Below are 19300 nucleotides of genomic sequence, written 5' to 3' on the forward strand. Positions count from 1 at the left end.
GGGGTGGGTGGGCGTGGGGAGTGGGGAAGGGGGGCTGCTAGCTGAAAAGAGCGCCTCTACCAGGAGTCAAATCACAAACACTTCTATGTTGGACTTGGCGCCAAACTGTGAGGAATAAAACTCTGTCGTTCAAGCCCCAAGCTGTGGTGTTGTGCCTGGCAGCCTGAGCAGGTAAGGCAGGGATGGCTTTGAAGTGAGGGGGAGCACCAGGGTAAATACTTTAGCTGAGCACAACCAACACAAGAGAAGGGGACAACGCTAGTCTCTCTGGCCTTTCTGTCTTGGTACACATCTAGGGGAATGGCTAAAAGAAAATACAGTGACAACACCCAATGCCTGCAGGGTGCTGTATCAGGCTAGGAAAAAATGGATTGGGCACACACTCCTGGTGGGGATGTGAACTGTTCCAGCCTCTCTGGATGAGTTTTGCAGCTTCTTATATAACAAAACATGTAACTACCATACAGCTCAGCAATGGCACTTTTGGACATTAACCCTGGTGAAACTCAAGTTCATACAAAAACTTTCACAGGAATGTTCATAGCAGATGTATTTATATTAGCTAAAAACTGGAATCAGTTCAGATGTCCTTTAAAAGGTGAACAAAAGGTGTGACGCCAGTACCACAGAATAACATTCAGCATGAAAAGAAGCTAAGGGTTGATATAGCAACACTTGGGTGAATGTCCAGGAAATTCCGACAGGTAAGAAAAGTCAATCCGAAAGGTTACATTCTATATGATTCCTTTTATAGAACAGTTTGAAATGACACAATTTTAGAAATGAAGGGCAGCTTAGTGGCTGACAAGGTTTGGGCTGGGAGTAGGTGGGCAGAAGAAGGGGGGTATGATTATAAAAAAGCAACATGAAAATTGAAATTGTTTGGTGGTGGTTGAATATATGAACCAACATGGGCAAGCTATGGAACTTCATATACATATTTAACATGGGGAAATCTAAACTAGGTCCATGGATTTTATTAATGTCCACAGCTTTGTTATACGTGTTAGGTTATAGGCTGATTTATGGCCTCCCCCCCCCCCACAAGTCATATGTTTATTTGAAGCCCTAACCTCTAATACCTCAGAATCTAACTGTATTTGGAGATAGGGTCTTTAAAGGGATAAAAAGAGGTCATGAGCGAACGCTAATCCACTATGACTGGTGTCCTAATAAGAAGAGTTTAGGACCCAGATGTGTGCAGAGGAAATCCCAGGTGAAGACAGAGCACAGGGCAGCGACACACTAAGGAGAGAGGCCTCGGAAGGAACTGACTCTGCCTATGCCTTGATCTCCTGGTTGCCAACACTGAGGAATAAATGTCTAAATGTCTCTTGTTTACGTCTTTCAGTCAAAGGCATTCTGTTATAGTGGCCTGTGTAGACTACTACAGATATTATTCTATAGTTTTGAAAAATGTTAAATTGAGGAAAACTGGACAAAGTAAATATATAAAGGACTGTGATTATCAATAACAATTTCAATTAAAAATAAAATGTAATATATCCCAGCTTTGGCGTTTGATCCTTAATACTTCAGTCTAAAAGTCATTATGTGAGGCCAAGTATGAAGATATCTATGCCTGGGGATGGGGGAGGCGGGGGGAACAGTGTGGGTGTCAGTGCAGAGACATAGTGGGAAGGGCAGTTATACCTGGGGTAAAGGGAAACTGATCCCATAATAAGCAAATATACTGAAGAAGATGGAAACCAGGCTTCTAACAGTTAGAGGTACAAATACAGAAAGGGAGAAACTAGAATTATGCCTGTCATGTTGGGTGGAGAAATGACTGACTCCAGGACTGGACAAGGCAAGTTATCAGTTGAACCTGGAACATCTTGGGATACCAGAAAGTAAGGGAGTGCTTCAAGAGTGATCAGGGCCTGCCCAAAGGGTGCAGAAAGCACATTGAAGGGGTTCTTATTGGCAAAATCTGGGAGCATCAAATAAGTACTGATGGTAACATAACTCAATGAATAAAACAGCAATCTGTGATTGTAAAATAATGCTATAAATGAGGAAATGGACAGGAGAAAATTCTTCCTTCTACTAGAACCAATTAATAAATATAATGAATTTTAAAAATGATGGGCTTAGTCACCAATTAGCCACTGCCATAGTAATAATCAACTCCACCAAGAAACACAATATGCTAAATTAAGTGAATGAGAGTTTGATGAAGAACAAGACAGTTATCAGAATGTCAAAGTAACTTCCCATAAAATACTCATTAGTTATAAAGGGAAAAGTAACTTAACTGTGAGAACGCCACCTAGCCAAGAATCAACCTTACAAGTAATGGGTCAAATCATGGCATCCCCAGGCCGGATGAAATGAGAACATAGCATCATTTCTTGATCTTCCTGCCAAAGACACATCATCTAAATCTAACAAGGAAACATCACACAAACCAAGTTAAAGTACTTCCCAAAGAATAATCACTTTTGATCTTCAAAGTGCCTCGGTCCTAGACATCAAGAAAAGACTGATTGAAGGAGATTAAATGCCATGATTCTGATACTGAATATGGTAATGCCCTGATTTTGGGGGTGGGGTGGGGGGCTGATGGGTCAGCAACTCACTCTCATATCTCAAAAAAATTCTGTCCTTCAAGTAATGAGAAAAGGAAGTGGCGCTAGCTTCATGCCAGGTGTCTATACTTAACCTGTTTCTTGAGTTCTTCCACTGCAGAGCAGGCCTTTTCCTTGTCTCTCTTTAAAACATCAATTTCCAGCCTGTTGAAGAAGCAAAATTTACAATATCACTCTGATCAAGCAGTTTGTCTTTTCTCAGTCATGGGCTATCACAATAGCAGCAGCTTGGATCTGAGCCTGAGCCACACAGACTCTCACGCCTGTTCCTGGCAGCCTGCAGCCACTGCTGTCAAGTTCTCTACCACTGTCGCTGCCGCTGCTGCCACTGACCATGATAGTCCTAGTCCCATCCTGCTCATGGAACCAGAGGAAACGCTCTCCGTGACATTCCTCAATTGCACGCATTAATATTTTTCAGCACAAAGCACAACTATTCACACCCAACAGTAAAGACCAAAATGGCCTTAAATCCTCCGAGATCTATTGTCGCAGGAGTCCTGTCAACAAACATTGGGAACAAAGAGTTTCCAGAGGGAGAAATTTTTAGATTCCAGAATTCCTGTAATGTAACAGCAATAATTTGTTAGCTGCTTGCTCTAGATACTATATTTTAATCACTATGGCAATTCTATCAAATCAGTACCATATTTTCAGCATTTTACAGTTGAGCTCATCTGGGCTCATCTTCGTATTTGGGGTGGATATAGAGAGAGGATGAGGCCACAGTAGTGAAAACAGAAATACTGTGTATTCCTTCATCCTCCCCATCACACCTTCTATTCCCAGCACACACTCTCTCTCCTGCCATGGTGCTTACTCACCCCTGTTCCTCTCCCTCTGGCTCTCATGGACAGGCAGGTGGGTATACCCCAGGTCCCCTTCTGCCTCAGTCCTCAGGTCTCCACACCCCTCCCTCTTTTATCCACACTTCCCACCACTGACATCAACAGAACAGTAGTGAAACTTGGAGAAAAGCGCAGCAGAAACTCATTAGGACGTAAACTGATTCCTCTTGCCCAAGAAAGTCTCAGAAGCGCCGCTTAATCCAGAAAAAGTGCTGCATCTCCCACCCCAAACATAACATGGGCTATTTCTTCAGGGGTGAGAAGTGCTTGCAGATGGGCTTCAGAGACCAGCAGCCTGTGCTGAAGTGGGCACTGCGGTGTTGGCTGTACCAGTTTGCAAACACTCTTATAATGCTGAGGCCGAGAGCCCGGGGATGGATGTGGCTGTCACATCTGGAAGGAGATCTGAGCCTTTCCATGCCAGTCAAGGAGAGTCAGAGGTCAGCACCGCTCTCCCAATTAAGGACTTCTAGAATACAGGGCTAATGTGTAAACACTCCCCCACTTCTTATAGCAATACCATCTATGCTTATTTCATAAAGAGCAAAGTGTGTTGCAGACCTAGTCTGGGTGGTACCACTGAGTACGGGCCTCACCTCTGTGTATTGTTCATCCTTTCTGCAGCTTCAAGGTCTTGCTGAATCCTCCCCAGCTCATTTTTCAACAACGTGTTTTCTTCAGAAAGTCTCTCAAACTCTGTTCTGCATGAAAGATTGATAAAGAAGTATGGGAGATCAGGAGCTATCTACCTTGGCGTTCCACAGATATCTGGAGCTGAGGTCAAAGCAATCTTGTGGTCTCCATCTCTCTTCCCTAGATGATGATGCAGGGCACAGAACACAAAGCTTTCTTAACTTCTAAAACAGTCACACTGGTGACATACATCTGAGGAGGTGTGAACTTATTCCCCTAAATCACATGCAGTGTTGAAAATCAATGTTACCTCAACTTATTTATTTTGCATAGAAGAACTGGGGTACAGGCCAGAGGTGCAGGGGATGAGAGGAATTACCAGAGACAGAGTAGGGAGCAGAACAGGCAGATTTACTGAAATACACTGCTGAGGGGAGCAGCAAGGGGATGACAGGAGTGGTCTGCTGCTGCCATCTTGGTTAGCTCCCTGGCAGGGGGTGGAACTCATACTGCAGTGGCTAGTGATAGATTGATAGTGCTAAGACTTAAACCCTGCACCACCAGGGAAGCCCTTATTACCTCAATTAAAAAAAAACAACTCATTTCCCAAGTGGAAATCAGCAAGTTTCATCAAAAACTTGGATGAAAATGGCTTAAATGTTAGTTTAAGACTCAGACAAATGAGTTTCTGGCAGAATGGCACTAAGTCACCCATATTTTACTGATTTGGACAATCAGATTAAGTAGAGGTAATTTGTTGACAAAGAGTTCCCACATGCTGTATCTAGAACAGAGTTATAGTTTTATTGTGAACTATTGTCTATTTTCATCTTGTGTATTTTTCTTTTCCTTCTTATAAAACATAAGCTATACTTCATCTTCTAATTTCAAACATGTATCTTAATTGTTCTAAGTGAATTTAAATATAATCATTTTGTATAATAAATAAGATGGTCACACCTCAACAATTCACTAATGTATTCAGCACTTGGTTCTGTTCACTTTCTGTGGACAGTTGACCTGTCCTGCAGGTATGGGTGTGCCTGTAGCTGACACCAATGTATGATGCTGGGTTAGCTCTCAGGTTACTGCAAGGACATTCACCCCAGCAGAACTGAAAAACACAAGGAATCAGAGGGCAAAATGCACAAACAACTGCTTCACCACCCTATGCTCCAAAGAGAAACTAAGGAAGACTGCCACATCAGTTTATGAAAAGAACTCATGTGAGGTGGATCCTTAATGGGAAAAATACAGTATGAACAGCTACTAAACAAATGAAGTCAGCCTGGAGTTGCTTGTACTTTCTGGAAATTCCTACAGAGTCTCTGCTTAGTTAACACCATCAGTGAGTGACAGATGAGCAATTTACCAATAAAGATCACTCATGAGGCAGCTTTGAATCCATAACTGCTGCCCAGAGAATTTATCTGTAATACACACTGGTCTGGTTGACACTTATTCCCCCCAATAGGTCTCTATCTGGAATCAGCTTCTGATTTTTTTCAATCTAAAAACACTCAGAGTCAGGCACATAATCTCATTTATGTTTTCTTTATATAGTATACTTATAGTATCAGTAAAGTAACTCTTTCATAAGCATAAATATGACTTAATTTTATTTCACAAGAAACTAAAGACAAATAAAAATAAAAGTCATGGGAATTATAAAATCAGTGAAAGGTTTCCAGCAGGAGAATGAAACACATGTCTGTGTTTGGAAACTCTTATTCTGGCTCCAGGATGGAAAACAAATTGAGTGAAGGCAAGGGTGTGTGTGTGTGCATGTGCGTGTGTGTGTGTGTGTGTGTATAGTTCTATTTCCAGTTCAGAGAAGCTGAAGGTTGCCCTACCCCACCCCCAGTGGGGTGCCCTACCCCACCCCCATATTCACTGAGAACTAGCACCTTGTAAAGCTTATCATACAATACGTGATTGTCCTCACGGAAGTAATGGAAACCTCCATGGCCCCCAAATAAGAGAAAAACCTGGAAGCTGAAAACAAAGCTGTGAGCATTAAGCAACACAAAGATAGGGTTACCCTGGGCAATAACTCACAGTACTGCCATCAACAGTGAGAAGAGACTGTACTGTGGACATGGGCATTACACCAGTACTCTGGAGGGAGGTTAAAATGGTCCCAGATTAACAGGTTTCTAATTTTCTACACATGCATTACACTTCCTTTCTGCAGAGAGCATGCTCTAGTATGGTTCCTAGGACTCCCAAAGATCAACACTACATAAACATGAGCTCACAAGATCACCAAGACATACCTGAAAAAAAGCCACTCATGACAGTCAGCAGAAGCAAAAAACAAAAGTATTAAGATCCTGTAGGAATCTTAGATATGATTTCCAGACACGAGCTTTAGATAAATATTATGAAATATTTACATAAATAAAAGATGGGAATTAAAAAATGAACCAGCAATAAGAAACTATCAAAAATGATCAGACAGGGCCAAATAGAATTTTTAGGGAAAAAAAAATGTCAGTGTCAAAATAAAAATCACTGAGTGGGTTACATAGCAGATTAGACACAGCTGAAGAAAGAATCACTGACTGGGAAAACAGATGTGAAAAGGGTCCATATAATATGATATGGAAAAGAAGATGGGAAATCTGAAAGGGATGCTGAGAAATGCAAGAAAAATGAAAAGATCTAATAACATTGTTACTTCTAAGTTGAGAGGATGGTTAAAGGAGAGGTAATGTTACAAGGATAATGGCTAAGAGTTTTTCATAAGACACAAATCTACACACTCAAGGGGCACAATTTTTCTAAATAGGATAAATAAAAAGAAAACCACATCTATGGTCTACAACCCAATCATCCCATTCTTTTTTTTTTTTAAAGCTTTTTTTTTTTTTAATTTTCTAGAGGCATGTCTTATTTATTTATTTATTATTTGTTTGTTTGTTTATACATGCACTGGGTACAGTCAGAAGCGCGGGAGGGTGAGAGAATTCACCAGAGCCAGAGCTGGGAGCAGAGCAGGCAGAAGGACCGAAGTACACTGCTGAGGGGAGCAGCGGGCGGCAGGAGAGGTCTGCTCGCCATGTGGGACCCTCCTCCGGTGGCCGGGGAGCAGCCAGGGATCGAACCGGCTGCAGAGGGTGCAGGCAGCTTCGCAACCCAGCGCTCAACCGCTGCGCCACCAGGGAGGCCCCCAATCATCCCATTCTTAAGCATATCCCAACATAAATGCCTCAAGAACTTTCTTAGAGCTACTATTTATGATAGCTAAAAAGTAGAAACTACTCAAATGTCCATCCACAATGAATGCATGAATGAACTGGGAGCACACTACAGAGCACCCCACAGTAATACTGATGACTGAACTATAACAACGAACAACAATATGGATGACTCACAAACATGAGTCAAGAAAGCCAGACACAGAGCGTATACACTGCATGATTCTTTTATATAAAGTAGAAAACCCAGCAAAATTAACCTATGTTGTTAGAAGTCAGAATAATGGTTCTCCCTAAGGGGCTTAAGGAGTGCTATTTCTTATTCTGGGTGCTAGTAAAAGGTGTGTTCAAATTGTTGAAGTTCTTCTAATTGTACATGCACAAATATTTTTCCAACACTTCAGTGAAAAATTAAAAAGTATACATATATGGGCCTCCCCTGGTGGTGCAGTGGTTGAGCGCTGGGCTGCAAAGCTGCCTGCAGCCTCTGCAGCGCCGGTTTGATCCCCGGCCACTGGCGAGGGTCCCACATGGCGACCCTCCAAACAGCTTTCCATAGTGGCCGGACCAGTTTAAATTCCATGTGAGAAAAAGAATTATTAATAATAAAAAAAGAATTTCTAAAGGATTTATTAAGAAAGATAGAAAATGTTCCTCTAAGGAAAACGTTTTATTGGATACAAGGAATAATAAGGAGCTACCTAAAGGGATAAGCTGAGGAGGATGCAATATCATCAGATAGTAATTGCACCTAAAATGTTTCAGCTGAATGTAATCATAGGGAAATCAGGCACCCAAACTGCAGACCATTTTGCGAAATATCTGGCCTTGAGTCTTCAAAAAAGCCAAGGTTCGAACTCCTAGAAACAACACAATTATCAAAACTGACTCATGAAGAAGTAGAAAAACTGAATAGTCCTGTGGATTGCCTCAGCAATTGAATACTTCACAACAAAGATAAGCCCAGAGCAAATGGTTTCCCTGAGTCAATCATTTCTACACCTTCCCTTAGCTTTTATCACACATGTATATGGTTTGCATGGGAGAGCCTAAGTTTCGTCATCTATAAAATTTGGTAGTGTATCTCTCCCCCATACCGGTAATAGGGGACTATGGAGGATGGGAAGGGCACCACACCTCATATAGGAATCTGCACACACACACACACACACACACACCCAGCATAGGCTGCACCACATATGGTATGACTAATGACCTGTTTTCTTTAAAACTCTTGCATTAAACTGACATTCCTGGCCCAATGAAGCCTGAAGGAGTGCTGGACATGGACACCATCAGATATTAAGCAGGCTCAGAAGGCCAGGATGTAGCAGTGCCACGATAATGGTGAGGCTGATACCAAGTTTTGGGGACTGAACATGACAATTAAAAAAACATCAACTGTGTGATGGGCTGGTAGCTTATGACTGTCTTTGTTTAACTTGACATAAAAAGGCCAGCTTGAGACAGGATGGCAGAATGGTTTCTTCAGGGAGTTATGTCTGCTGTTCTTTCAGATCGCTGGCCAGTTTCTGAATAAACTGCTTCTTATAGATTCAATTCCTGTCTCTGTTTGTTGGCCCTCTGTAGTGACAGGCAGCACCCCAACCCACCAATTCTGTTATCACTGGGACAAGCACAAAACCTCCCCCATGAGACTAAAAGCCCCTAACAACTGCTCTGCTCCCAGCTGCAACCCCCAGCTCACTGGCACACTCAGAAGGTACCCAGTAAACACTGTCAAGTGAGGGAAGACCCCTCTGAGACTTGAGTTGAGACTTCAGTTGTGGGGCCTGCAGACCAGGAGAAGCAGAGAGAGGACAAGGGCAACGTTCCAGGACAGGGGTCAGTGGGAGGTAGGTCACTCTGGCTGGGGTAAGAATTTGGATAGTAGAAGTCTGGACACCTGTGTGTGTCCATGGAGAAGCAGCCAAGAAGGATACAATTGAACACTTCACGACAAAGAAAAGCCAGGAGCAAGTGGTTTCTCTGAAGTCTACCAAATATTATGGAACAACCCCCATGCTGGGGCTGAGACCAGCCTGGTCGTGGGGGGGTCACTATGGGATCAATCACCTGGATCATAACAACATAATGACATGTTCACCTCTAGTTTACCACACCCTTTTTTGAGGTCAGGCACTATTTCTGCTTCATGGATGAGGAATTTAGAAATCAGGCCATCATAGACAGGTTCTGCATCACCCAGGGATACCCACATAAGAGGCAGGAGAATAAGGCAAAGTCTGGATAGTGATAAACAGCCCCTTTAGCATAGTCAGCTCTGGTAGGAGCTCTTGCTGAAGGGTACCCAGGGGCTATCAGCTAGGCAAATATTTTCTTTCTTTTTTTCTTTTTTGTGTAGAAGAATTGGGGTACAGGCCAGAGGTGCAAGGGGTGAGACAATTCACCAGAGGCAGAGCGGGGAGCAGAACAGGCAGAATGACTAAGATACACTGCTGAGGAGAGCAGCGGGCAAGTCAGGAGAAGTCTGCTGCACCATGTGGGTAGCTCCCTGGCTGGGGATTGAACTCGTGCGGCAGAGGCTGTGGACAGCTTCATAGGTTGCATCTTAACCCCTTGGGTCACCAGGGAGACTCCTATTTTATTTATTAACTTGGGTCATGCACTGACATTTATTCTTTCTGCTTTATCATAAATAGCACAATTTTGTTTTCAAAAAAGCAACTTGACCATAGCCACTGGAGATGGAATGCAGGTCTCACCACAGGCCTATGAACACACTCTGGGACAGACCTGTGTCTTCTGTGAGCCAGTATCACCCACATGGACAAGTGACATGATGCCTCACAAAGACTCCCTGTCCACAGGGAATGGGTCAAGGGACAGTTGGAGGAGCACTGGCATGTGACATGCAAGTGTCCCCAACACCTCACCTGAGAAGGTGTGAGAGGAGCCCCCAAGGCAAAGCTCTAAGACTCTGGAGAAGTCTCTAGAATTCTGGGCTTCTGAGATGCCATGTGCACCAGCCTTAGTCTCCAGAGAGCTGGGAGGAGGCAGGCCTGCTGCACACTTGGGCGCCCTTTGCATCCTCAGAGATTGACACCTCCAGGCTGCCCCCACCTCATTTTCCCTCTAAGATAACAGAAAGGTCCTTTACACAAACACCCCAACAGCACAGACACTGTAGTTCATGCATAGTGCCTGGCATACATACAGGCGCGGAGAAGTAGGTCCCACTCAGTCACCAGAAAGAGGCCTCAACAACCCAATGGAAGTGGGGCCTCCATGGAATATCTTCATCTTGTGAGAACAGCAAGAACTTCCTACCTCAGGATAAGGGCAGGAGACACCAGAGCCAGTTGAGCTGCTCAGATAGGTCCATCTCTCCCCCATCCCTGGGTGCCTGGTGACTTTGAGTCAGGGCTGGGCTTAAGACCTAAGGGTCATGTAATACCCACAGCAGCAACTGTGAGCCTGGGGTGGAGCCAGTAGTGGGAGAGCTGAGAGAGTCTGGCTTTGCACTCTAAGAATGGGGGAACACCAAACCTGTTGTTCTCTCTCGAATCTGCTTCTTTCTCAAGAGCTCGAACGATATCTTCCAGCTGCAGAAGTTTGGTTTTCATGTCATTCCTGTCTCTCTCCAGTACCGCTTTGCACTCTTCTTCCCTCCAGGCGTTGAGCTGTTCCTGCCCAGCTGTCCTGGGGTCAGCGAGCCTTGGGCTGGAGAGTGTGGAGCCCCTTCTGGTGGTCTCGTGCCACAGCCCCTGGTGCAGGGTGCTCTCTCCCAGCACCTGGTTGCCCTCAGGGGCCAACTCCCCACTCTGGAGAACAACCTGGTGCCTTTCAGCCTGCCTTGCTGGGTTCAGCCCGGGCTCCACCTTCTGTGGCTGAGAAGGCATGGCATCACCTAAGAGCATCTCCTGGGCTTCAGGCTGGCTCAGGTTGTCTGGGCTGCCAGCACAAGGCTCCAGTTCCTCCAAAACCACTCTTTTATGCACTCCAGGTGGGTGCACTTGTGACCTCTCTTTAGGATCAGAAGCCACCTGCTTGGCCTCAAGCATACTCTGACTGTTTTCCCTGAGGTTAGGGCTTTCAGAGGGTCCGTTGGATGCCAGGGCATCGCTGCACCCAGCTTGCCCACAACCAGGTCCATTGCTGGATTCCCACTGGGCCAAGAGGTGCTCCCTCCTGCCTGCATGGAGTGTCACAGGGCCATTTATACTCTCTTGCTCAGCATCCACCACCACTGTCCTATCATTCAAGAGGGCCTGTAGCCTCTGTGCTTCCCAGGTGAGCCTTTCTACTTGCTCCTTCCAGTCAAGTTCTAACTTCTCCTTCTCAAGGGCAAAGACCTTGCAAAGCTGTGCCTGCTCTTCACTCATCAGCTCCTGTAGCCTTAGCTGCTGCTGTTCACAGCGAGTGAAGATCTCCTTCTCCCTCTCTTCCCTTTGCCCCCTCTCCAGGTCCAGCTGCTCCGTCACTGCTCTCACTTGCAGCAGGTGTCTCCGCAGCAACTCTTCTTTCTCTCGCTGATGTTGTAGAGACACATTTTTACAGTGGGCAGATTGCTGGGCTTCCATCCACAAGAGCTTTCGGTTCAGCTCAACTTCTGCCTCTTTCCTATAGAAACAGAAGGCAACACAGACACCGCGGTCTGCAGCCCCAAACCCCAACCCATGCCTTAGGTTGGAGAAGGTGGTGTGGGCCTTTCTTGTTCTGGCTGTGGGACTCCTCTCTGCTCGGCTTGCCTGATCTATCCTTTCTCACCACGCGCGCGCTCCCAGGCTTCCATCCATGCCCTTGGTCCCTGCACAGGGGATCTGCCCTCAAGGAGGTTAGGTACTACCTATGAAAGCCAGCACAAAAGTCACTCACGCATGTGACTATTTAAATGTAAACTGATTATAATTAAATAGAACTAAAACCCAGCCTCTAAGTTATAGAGGCCACATATCAATGCTCAGCAACAACATGTGGCTGGCACCTGCTGTAATGGACAAAGCAGATGCAGAAAACAGCCCTCGCTGCAGAAGGCTGTAAGGACAGCTCTGGTCTGAGTCAAATTACCCTTGAAAACCCTGTACATTGCTGGAATCAGGGTGCTGGCCTTAGCAGTCCCAGAAAGATGAAGTTGCAGTTGCCATGAGGGATGGATGTGGAGCCCAGGCTTGGGACAGCATGTTCTTTGCTCCTGACCAGCGCAGGCTTGAGCAAGGAACACACTGTGGATGCATATCCCTCCCCACTGAGGAGTCAGGAGCTGGAATAGTGGGGCTTGCTAGAGACTAGATGCCTGGGGCACCAGAAGGCTCAGGGGGACAGGAGAGGTCAGCCTTCACCTAGCCTTCTGCAGGCCCAGGGGAGTGTGGAGGGAGCTTTGTCTTATCCCTTATACAGCTCTAGGGTTTAAGAGAAAAAACTTAAAGCTCAGGGGATGGACTCAACTTAAAAATAGTTTCTTAATCTATGCTCTAGAGTGTTACAGTCAGTTTCTGCAAGCTCCTGGGTCACCTGCTGGTGTCAGCCTGGAGTGGAGGGGAGGGCAGGAGGCATGGGTTCAGACTGCGGGTTTCAGTCTTTCCCAGTACATTCACGTGCTCACACTACCCCCAGAGGGCACAGCCCCCATGGGAAGGTGACTGGGGTCTGCTCTGGCAGGGTCACATCCACTTAGCTCCAGCATTATAACCCAACCAAAGTGAAGCACCCTAGATGAGGAGCACAGGTTTGCAGTGACCTGGGGCTGTGCTCTCCTGGCTGGTGAGCCCTTTGTCCACTAAGAAAAAATCCTTCTCATGGGAAAGGGAGGTGCTGACAGGGAGGAGAGTGGCATCTGCAGTAACTAGTTACTAAGTCATACCCGCTGGACAAAGAAAGGGCACATGGGTATTTCTCATATAACTAGGATGCCATTAGACACAAAACATCATAGATTGGTTTTCAAAAAAAGCCCTTTCTTTCCTTATTCATTTTAGCCTTTTCAAGAACCTCACTAATTCAAATTAATCATTTTCCCATTTTTTAGGGATTGAGGTCTTTAATCCATCTCTCCGCCCCATCCCACCCCATCCTGGGAAATCAGGATAATGGACAGTGAAGAACACGCTGCCCTATGCTACCAAGTGAGTGAGACAAATGTAAAGAACACGAGTTCTACAAAGCAAGCTGCTTCATGGCCTAAGCTCTACTTACTATCCATGTTTAGTTTAGAGTAAAAATTGCTTCACAAGGACTTATTCTTCCAGGGCTCATCCACCACCACCCAAGTATCATGACAGGGCAGGCTGCCTAGATCCAATTCAAATTTTGGTTCTTGCCCAGAAACCCTAGGTGTGAGTTCCCAAAAGAAAACGCCATCCGGACCTGATCTGCAGCAGCTCACTGTGATGCTTCTGCTGCAGCTGCTCCTCCAGTTGCTCCTTCTCGCGAGCCAGCCTCCGGGCCAGGCCAGACAGTGCCTGGGTGCAGCGCTGCTCCATCTCTGCCTTCTGTAGCTCCAGCTTCCTCTCCAGCTCGGGGTCTAGGGCCCTGCTCTGGAGCTGCTCTTGCAGGTCTTGGATGACCTCCTGAGCTTTCTGGTAGAGCATCTCCACATCTGCTTTCTGATCCTCCAGCACACGGACCTCCAGCCTGAAAGCTTGCTCCATTTCTTTCCTTTCCTTCACAAAGTCCCTCTTCATCACCTCCAGTTCCCTTTCATAGTAATTCACCTGAGAAGAGGAAGGTAAGCGTCTTCAGCCAGGAGGGCCCCAACCCACTTACCTGATGACATAACATGGAATAGGAAGCTGCCAGACACAAGCTTCAAAGAGCAAGCAGCCTATACCCAAAGAGGTGTAGAAGCCTATGAAAGCACAGTCATACTGATGATGGCAGAGGCTCCTCAAGGGCCCAGAGTGGCCATGTGCTTAGCTGTACCCCTTAATGTCACAACAGCCCCATGAGGCTGACTTGGCGGGGGGAAGGGTTGAGAGGCATGCCAGGACAGGTGCCTGCTCCTGGGAGCATGAAGCTGGCAGAGATTGACAATGCTGAGAGAATTGGGGAGCCTTCCCAAGGCCAGTGGGTGACTCTGGGCACTTGGGAGGCCCCAGTGGGCAAGGCTGAGGCTGCGGCTTCCAGCTAACACACGCAGGGAGCCTACAGCATGACTGCACGTCATGTCACCTTGCTGCTGCTCAGACCAAGACACCTGACACCTGCTGACAAGTCATGGACACTGGCCCTTACACACCACAATCTAATAGCAAGTTCATGCAAGAGGATGGATTTGGCTGGGTGGGCCTGGCCAGGAAGTCACTGAGTACCCTACAAAGGGCAAATATCATGGTCACTTCAGTTTATAACAAAGCTGGGAGCCATGTGCGTCCCCACTGCAGGGCCACCAGGGAGATCTGGCCTCAGCATGATTCTTTTTTTTTACAATTTAAATTTATTTATTTATTTCTCACAGCATTCATTTTTGAATAATATTTGATTTCTCCCCTCCGATGTAATCCCCATGAAATTCCCACCACTAAATCACCCATGAATTGTCACCAAAGTGTCTTATCTTAGCATGATTCTTGTGACACTCTGGATGCATACAATCCTGTTGGGGGAGACCCTGCGCAGTGAGCAGATGTGCCTTGACCTGAGTCCCTGAGGCATGTGAAAACACATGCATCTCGGAGGAAAACATCTGAGTGACAGGACCTGGTGTTGAGAGCTGGGAAAGTGACCTGTGTGGAGTCAGGCCTCTACATCTCCACAATCTGAGAATAACAAAAATAATGAGCAGACTTCCCAGGCTCTAGCTAGGGGGAGATAAGATTATGTGTGTGAGAACTAACCATCTGGTACCCTACTGTCTGAAGTAAACAGATAATAGTAAGAAAGTAGAATAATCATTCATATGTGTTATCAGTATATGGTATGCTTTGATGTTACACCTGCTGCAATTAAAATAGTATATAATGAGCGCTAAGACAATAAAGATTTACTGCATGCTGGACATGACAGTCCTCCATGTCTGATTTCCCTCACCATTGCGTCCCAGGTCCAGGACTCACTAGAAGTCCACAAGTGGCGCCCGAACAGGGACTTGAAAGGTAATCCTTCCTTCCTCTTCTGGGGAAGGTGTCTGGAGGCCTTCAGGATGGTCCAGCGTTTGACTTACCGCCATAGGCTCTCAACACCAGGTCCTGTCACTCAGAAGTTTTCCTCCGAGATGCATGTGTTTTCACATGCCTTAGGGACTCAGGTCAAGGCCCTTCTGCTCACTGAGCGGGGTCTCTCCCAACACAATCCCATTCTTTCCCCATGACTACATATTCCTATGGCCAAAGAGGAGGTGAGGCAGGATGTCAAATTTATACTTCCTTACAAACTGCCCCTGCTACCCCTGACTAGGGCAGATGTGTGGGTACAGACAGGTCAGCACAGCTGAGCAAATGTTTCTGGGTGCGGAAAGTCTCCCCGGTCTCTCTGCAGCCTCCCCCACTTCCTCTGACCTTGGTCTCCAGCTGGATCTTGAGGTCGTGGTAATGCTCCTTCACCTGCTCCATCATTATTTCCATTTCTATACTCACTGGAGCAGAATCACCAGAGAACAAGATGGTGCCTGCAAACAAAGGTCATTTCTGTTTATGTCCTGCCAAGGATGCCATGGGGCCCGCTCCATCCTCCCCCAACTGTCTGACATCTAAGGAGATACCCTCAGAGTTTCAAAAATGGGGCTATTTATCCTGTTCTCAAAGTTGGACCTCTTTGGAAATCAGTATTTCGAGTCTTTGCCAGAAAACAGATAACCTGGTACATTTATTGCATCCAAATCCTGTTCCCTAACAATAGCAGGTACACAGAAGAGCTGGGGAGATTTTGGATGGAGTCTGGCTCTGGGGCAACATGTGCTCTGTGATGCTTCCCCTTTCCTTGGAAGCCCTACTTAACTTATTACATCATAAATGTGATGTTGAAATCCGACAGAGGTTTCAACATCAGGTTGAAAGGGTCATCGGAAAGGGGCTGTGAGTGACACTTGTTCCAGAAGATTCTTCTCACCACAATGTCAGATGTTCAGTTAGTTTATTTTGATGAGGCCATGTCGAGTCACAAGTACCACCAACACTCCCAGAGACACCACGGATTCCCAACATTGCTTGTGGTGGGGGCCTGCCAGAGGGTTGACTTAGGATGTGGCTTGTGGCCAATGCTAGGGTCTCATCTGTGCTGCTCTAGGGGCCAGGAGTGCAGAGAAGACATAGCCTCTCACTCACATCTCCTCCCACTTCCCAAATTATTTTCTATGAAAAAAGGTGAAAGGAACAGGAACATAGGGCCCAAGAGAACTCAGGATAAGCACCCTAAGAGAAAAAACATCCAGTTGCCCTGGCAACCAGCAGCTGGCACCTGGATCTGGCCGTGTGGGCCCAGAAGAACAGGCACCTACCAGGACTGGCTCCAGGGGACACACAGTCCCGCTCATACATAGGTACCACACAATCTGCCTTGACTCTGCTGGCATAAATGCCCTCCAGAAGCACAGACCCTCTCCTCCTTGGAAAGGTCTAATTGAACTTCTGTGGTCAGGGGGAGGGGGCAAAGAGGAAGAGAAAATTGGCTGGGAGTTAGCTTTGGTTTTTATCAGTGCCAGCATGAAGCGTGGGGTTGCCGTCTCAAGTCACAGTCCCAGGCCTTCTGGACAAGGACGATCTTGGTATAGGACCCCAGCCCTACTGCCCCCTGGATTACAGGGCTGGGGTTCTTGACAAGGGTCACAATGTCTGTGCAGCTCAGTTTCCTCCCGGGACACAAGGTGGTAGCAATCACCTCCTTCCCAGAGACCATGCTGCAGAAAGAACTGGTCTCATATCACTCTCACCTAGAGATTTAAAAACATCCAACGGCTGGCCACACCCCAACAGCTCCTGGGTGAGGGTGGTCAGGTGGGGGATCTCAGGAGCCCTCATGTTGCACTAATGCAGTCACAAGTGAGGTCCCTTCAGGGCTGAGGAAGCTGTGTGCCCCATGCATGATAGCCCCATGAACAGAAACTTGGTCTTAGGAAGTAGCTTTAGGATATGGAACTCCAAGTGCTCTCCAGGTTGGAGATGGAAGAGGATGTTCCCCAACATGCTGTGACTTTGTGATATGTGACCAACAGATGTTCCCAGGGATTCCCCACCAGGAGCGCTGTGTGCAGCGCCATATGCATCATGTGAACCCACAGATGCCCACCTGTACAATTGCCAGGAAGGGTAGCAACCAGCTAACCTCACCCTGTCCTGTGGAATCAGAGCTCCCCATTCTGATCTGGGGGTTTCTTGGTGCATGGCGCTCACCCCAAAACTCATAGGTTGAGTTAGGAAACATGAGGACCTGTCCTATGGGGTTCCTCCCACAGGGCCATCCCCCTGCCCCACTCAGACCCCAGTGCACATCATCCAGGGCAGCAAATGTTGAGGGATGAGACCTCCATGACAATGGCAAGTCCAGGATGCATTTTACAGGTTAGTACATCCTCTCCTTGCTGAGCTGTCAGGTGAGCTCCCTCCTCTCCAGATGACTGTCATCTGTGTCCAGCCAGTGGTGATGGTGCATCCTGGGGCATCTCCCACACCTTCCCGGAGGTTATGGCAAGGTCATCCTAACCTTCATCATTTTTACCCAAATGATTAAGCCCTCTAGCCCCTATACCTCCCTGGGGCTCTCTGGGAGTTGTGTAAACCCTTGGCTACGGTTCCTGGGGTCCTTCTGCAGGTGGCATCCTGGGAACCTGATGAGCTGTGTGGCAGGCCCACCACCTTCCCAGGACCGGGTTCCTACCTGCTGGACTGAGCCCAGGAAGCAGCTGTCCCTCCGGCTGTGTGCGGGAGTGACTTCGGGGACTTGGGGGCAACCGTGCCCGCAGGCCTTCCAGGGCAGCCTGTAGCTCGTCATTGTGGTCCTGCAGGTCCTGTGGGGGCAGAGCAGACACCCTCTCCAGCTACACAGCCACTGGCCTATGGAGCAGTGTGCCACAGGGACAGGGCCCCTGAGTGCCCCTGTGGCTAAGCCTGCTGCAGGGCAGACAGGGTTCCGGTGCCTACTCAAACTGCATTCAAAGTTCCTGACCACAGGTGAGCAGAACAAAAGCAGGTTGTCTTCTTTCCTATGTCCAGCATCACTTTCTGTCACTGATATACGGGAGGGGCTAAATAAAGAGTGGAGTGGAAATGCAGGAGAAATGAAGAAAGAGAGAAACATCAACTACACCTGAATACTTGTTTAAAATGGGTGATGCTGGTCACTTGTAATCAGGGAAATGAAAATCAAAACTACAATGAAATCCATCTTTAATATGTGAGAATGGCACATATTAAAAAAACTAGCAACGACAAATGTTGGCGAGGATGTGGAGAAAAAGGAACTCTCCTGCACTGTTGGTGGGAGTGCAAACTGGTCCAACCACTATGGAGAGCTGTGTGGAGATTTCTGGACCTACTAAACATAGAGCTTCCATATGATCCAGCAATTCCACTCCTAGGTATTTACCCAAAGGACACAGAAACATCCATTCCAAAGAACACCTGCACCCCTATGTTTATAGCAGCACTGTTTACAATAGCTAAGCTTTGGAAACAACCCAAATGCCCAAAAATAGATGACTGGTCAAGAAGATGTGGTACATATACACAATGGAATATTACTCAGCAATCAAAAAAGATAAACACATGCAGCTTGCAGCAACATGGATGGAGCTAGAAGGGATCATGCTCAGTGAAATAAGTCAGAAAGAAAAAGACAAACACCAGATGGTCTCACTCATAGCAGGAATTTAGAAAACCTAAATAAGGGACCAGGAAAAAGATGAATTATAATAAAGTCAAAATCAAAATCAATAAGCAACTATAAACCAGAGACACACTATGGGAGGAGGGTGGGAAGGAGGGATTAGGGTCACAACAAGGGGGTGGGAATTGTATGGGGAATATAACCAAGATAAAAATGCATACATTGTGCAAAAAATGAAAAATGATGTAAAATAAATATATTAAAAAAAATAAAACTAGTCATGCTAGTTTTATTAAAAAAAATAAAACTA

The 19300-nt window shown here is 46.5% G+C and overlaps 1 protein-coding gene across 1 annotated transcript in view; it reads right to left on the reverse strand.

The window, feature by feature from the left end:
- NINL (ninein like) overlaps positions 1-19300 on the reverse strand; it is a gene marked incomplete at its 3' end in the record, with an annotated part of 85323 nt that overhangs the window by 11820 nt on the left and 54203 nt on the right. Inside the window, exons 13-18 of the mRNA XM_084247729.1 lie at positions 18043-18172; positions 15729-15838; positions 13600-13946; positions 10778-11856; positions 4036-4135; positions 2666-2735 (exon numbers count right to left, since the gene is read on the reverse strand). Coding sequence (XP_084103855.1) covers positions 2666-2735; positions 4036-4135; positions 10778-11856; positions 13600-13946; positions 15729-15838; positions 18043-18172 — 1836 coding nt within the window. The remainder of the gene's footprint in view (positions 1-2665; positions 2736-4035; positions 4136-10777; positions 11857-13599; positions 13947-15728; positions 15839-18042; positions 18173-19300) is intronic.

The sequence above is a fragment of the Talpa europaea genome (genome assembly GCF_964194135.1).
Source record: "Talpa europaea genome assembly, chromosome: 11".
Classification (NCBI taxonomy): domain Eukaryota; kingdom Metazoa; phylum Chordata; class Mammalia; order Eulipotyphla; family Talpidae; genus Talpa; species Talpa europaea.